We start from the raw sequence: 2,656 nt of genomic DNA on the forward strand, positions 1-2,656 counted from the left end.
GGAGGAGCCCCGCCTGGGGGCCAGTGCCCCCTGGACGACACGGGGGGCGCGGTGAGCACCCTGGAGGAGCCCCGCCTGGGGGCCTAACAGCGGGATTAGGGCTCCTCACGGGCTTGTGGCCCAGGGGAGGGAACTGAGGCCCAGGGGCAGAGGGGGCCTGCCACCACCCCACACCCTGACCCAGCACAGCTAGGCTGAGACCTGACGGCCTCGGGGTCCCCAGAGCATGGCCTCTGGTCCGAACCCCGCTCTGGGCCCCACCACTCAGAACCTGTGTCCTCCTCTGCAAGCGGGCCTCCTCGTCCTGGCGGCCACCTTCCCACGAGGGTGAGGGGCCGTGAGGGTCCAGGGCACGCGGAGAGGGACAGACAGGCGGACAGACACGTGGCCCCACTCACCGCCCAGCAGCATGGCCAGCAGCAGGGGCGCGAGGGCAGGGCTGGAGGCGCCGCGGCTTGGAGTCATGGCCGGGCCGGGGCTCTGGCGTCTCTGCCCCCTGCGCCCATCTGCCCCTCTTATAACCCCGTGCCCGGGGGCCGTTGCTGTTGCCCCACGGTGGGGCCAGGTGTCCCCACTTCCTCTCCCCTGCGCTGGGGGGTGAGTGATGGGAAGAGCAGGGTGGGAGGAGGTGCGCGAGGGGCCCAGGTTGGCTCCAGCACGGTCTCCGCTAGGGCTGCATGATTCAATGGGAAGGTCAGATAAACAATTTTTTTTTTAGAATAAGTAGCTCCCAAATATTGCACAGGACACACTTCTCTACAGCTAGTCACTGTTTACTTGACATCCACATATGACTAGGCATCCTGTGTTTTTACTAAAGCTGGCACCCTAGTCCCGAAGGACCTTGGCTGGGGGGGGTCCCCACGTGCCTCAGTTTACCCAGGGCACCGTGCACTGTCCTGACGTTCCACAGCGGCGGCCGGGCTGCTGGGTCCCCGTCTGAGATGAAGAGAGTGAGGGCCTTCCTGATCAGTTCCTGTCCAGTGACACCCCCCCCCCCCCGCCCCGCCCCGGGAGATCTGGGCTCAGCCCCAGGCCCCATGGTTCCCAGCAGGAGGGTGGTCTGCAGCCCCTCCCGATGAGGGCTTGGCCCTCCAGGCTTCCTGGCTGTAACTCTCAGCCAGGGGCCTGGTCGCCATCTGGCCGCCAGCAGAAGTTCTGGGAAGTGGGCCCCAACGCCCACCTCCCTGAGCCCGGCTGAGCCCCCTACCCGCCCTGAGCGGCACTGCTGGATTCCAGCCCAGGCCTGCGGGCTGGACCTAACCTCCTCTTAGGTGGGGCGCTCCTGCCTGGAGCAGCAGCAGAACTCAGCCAACAACGGAGCTGGGGTCCCCAGGGCCTGGCCCCCAGCCCCATGACCCCTGTTGCACTTCCTGCCTCCCCCGGGATGCTCCCGCTACAGCAGGCCCTGCTGTCGCAAGAAGCAACGTTCTCCTGGCTCGGACCAGGTTCAGGGGAGGGAGCCAACGGATCCATCCGCAGGACGGGCGGGCGGGGCCCCCGGGACTGCCCAGGGCTGGGGCCACGGCTGGGGTCCTCCTCTGTGGCCAGAGAATCCCATACTCTCCAGGGTTGAGGACGCCGGCCCTGCTGTCCCAGAGCCCGGCACACAGCAGGTGCTCAATGTCCGCCCTTTATCCCTCCCTTGGTCTGATGCACACCAACCAGTCCTGCCCCCTCCCCTCCTGGCAGGGTCCCCCCAACCCGCTTTGTTAAAGTGGCCATAGAGCACTTAGCGGGCACCCCTTTCTGGTCTGGGGATGGGGGAGAGTGGAGGCAGCCATGTCTTTGGAGGAAGTGGCTCTGGCAGGGACAGCAGATTTAACCAAAGCTGCATCAATCGAGCACCAACTGTATACTCTGTTCATCCGTGTCGTGGTGGTCAAGTGTGTTGACTTTGGGTTCATATCCTCGTGTGGCCGCTTGCCTACTGCACCCGTCCGGGCCACCGACTCTACCCCTCCGCGCCTCAGGGTCCTCACCTATAGAACGATAGCTTGAACACTAGGCTCTGTCTCCGGGTTGTTGCAAGGGTTAAACGAATGAAGGTTTATAAAGCCCTTAGATAAGAAAGAGAGAGGGTTGTTAACCATTAACCGCCTTCAGGAGGGCAGGGTGGTGACCGCCTTGAGGGGCGCAGCCCGGGGAGGCTCTAATTCCAGACCAGAGTGGCGGCGGCTCCGAGGCTTGCGGGCGGCGTGCATTGTATTCGGTCTGAGTTATGCCACTGTAGGAACATGACTTAAGCATCTTTCCCAACCGCGGGAGCCGGGGACCCGTGAGCTATGGGGCGTGGCCCCACCGCGGGCACAGACCCCGGCCTCCCAGGACGCTCACTCCCTGAGGCCTCCACCCTGTGGTTTTGTGGTTCCCCGAATCGCCACAAGCCCAGCCCACCTCCGGCAAATCACCCCAGCACCCCCCGCCTCCCCTTCTGGGGTCTGATCTTCGCGGCGCGCAGACCTCTCCTGATCCAGCATCACAGGCATGAGCCCACGGAAACACCGAGGCGGGGGGGGGGGCGGGGGGCTGGCTTTCTGGTCTCTGTGTTCCCATCAGTGGGCTTCATTCCCTCCCACAAGCCTCATTTACCCCCCTCTCTGGGCACTAAAGGTCCCTCTGGGCTTTTTATGGAAACCACTTCCCTGCCTTGGGC

General features: G+C 64.4%; 1 protein-coding gene across 1 annotated transcript in view; it reads right to left on the minus strand.

The window, feature by feature from the left end:
- LOC112815331 (neutrophil elastase-like) overlaps nt 1-477 on the minus strand; it is a 2,320-nt gene extending 1,843 nt beyond the window's left edge. The window contains exon 1 of the mRNA XM_025861244.2: nt 399-477. Within this exon, the coding sequence (XP_025717029.1) occupies nt 399-465 (67 nt within the window). The 5' untranslated portion in view covers nt 466-477. The remainder of the gene's footprint in view (nt 1-398) is intronic.
- Nucleotides 478-2,656: the final 2,179 nt, after the last annotated feature.

Source organism: Callorhinus ursinus, unplaced genomic scaffold, assembly GCF_003265705.2.
Source record: "Callorhinus ursinus isolate GAN/ISIS: 27379988/994484 unplaced genomic scaffold, GSC_fseal_2.0 scaffold77, whole genome shotgun sequence".
NCBI classification, from domain to species: domain Eukaryota; kingdom Metazoa; phylum Chordata; class Mammalia; order Carnivora; family Otariidae; genus Callorhinus; species Callorhinus ursinus.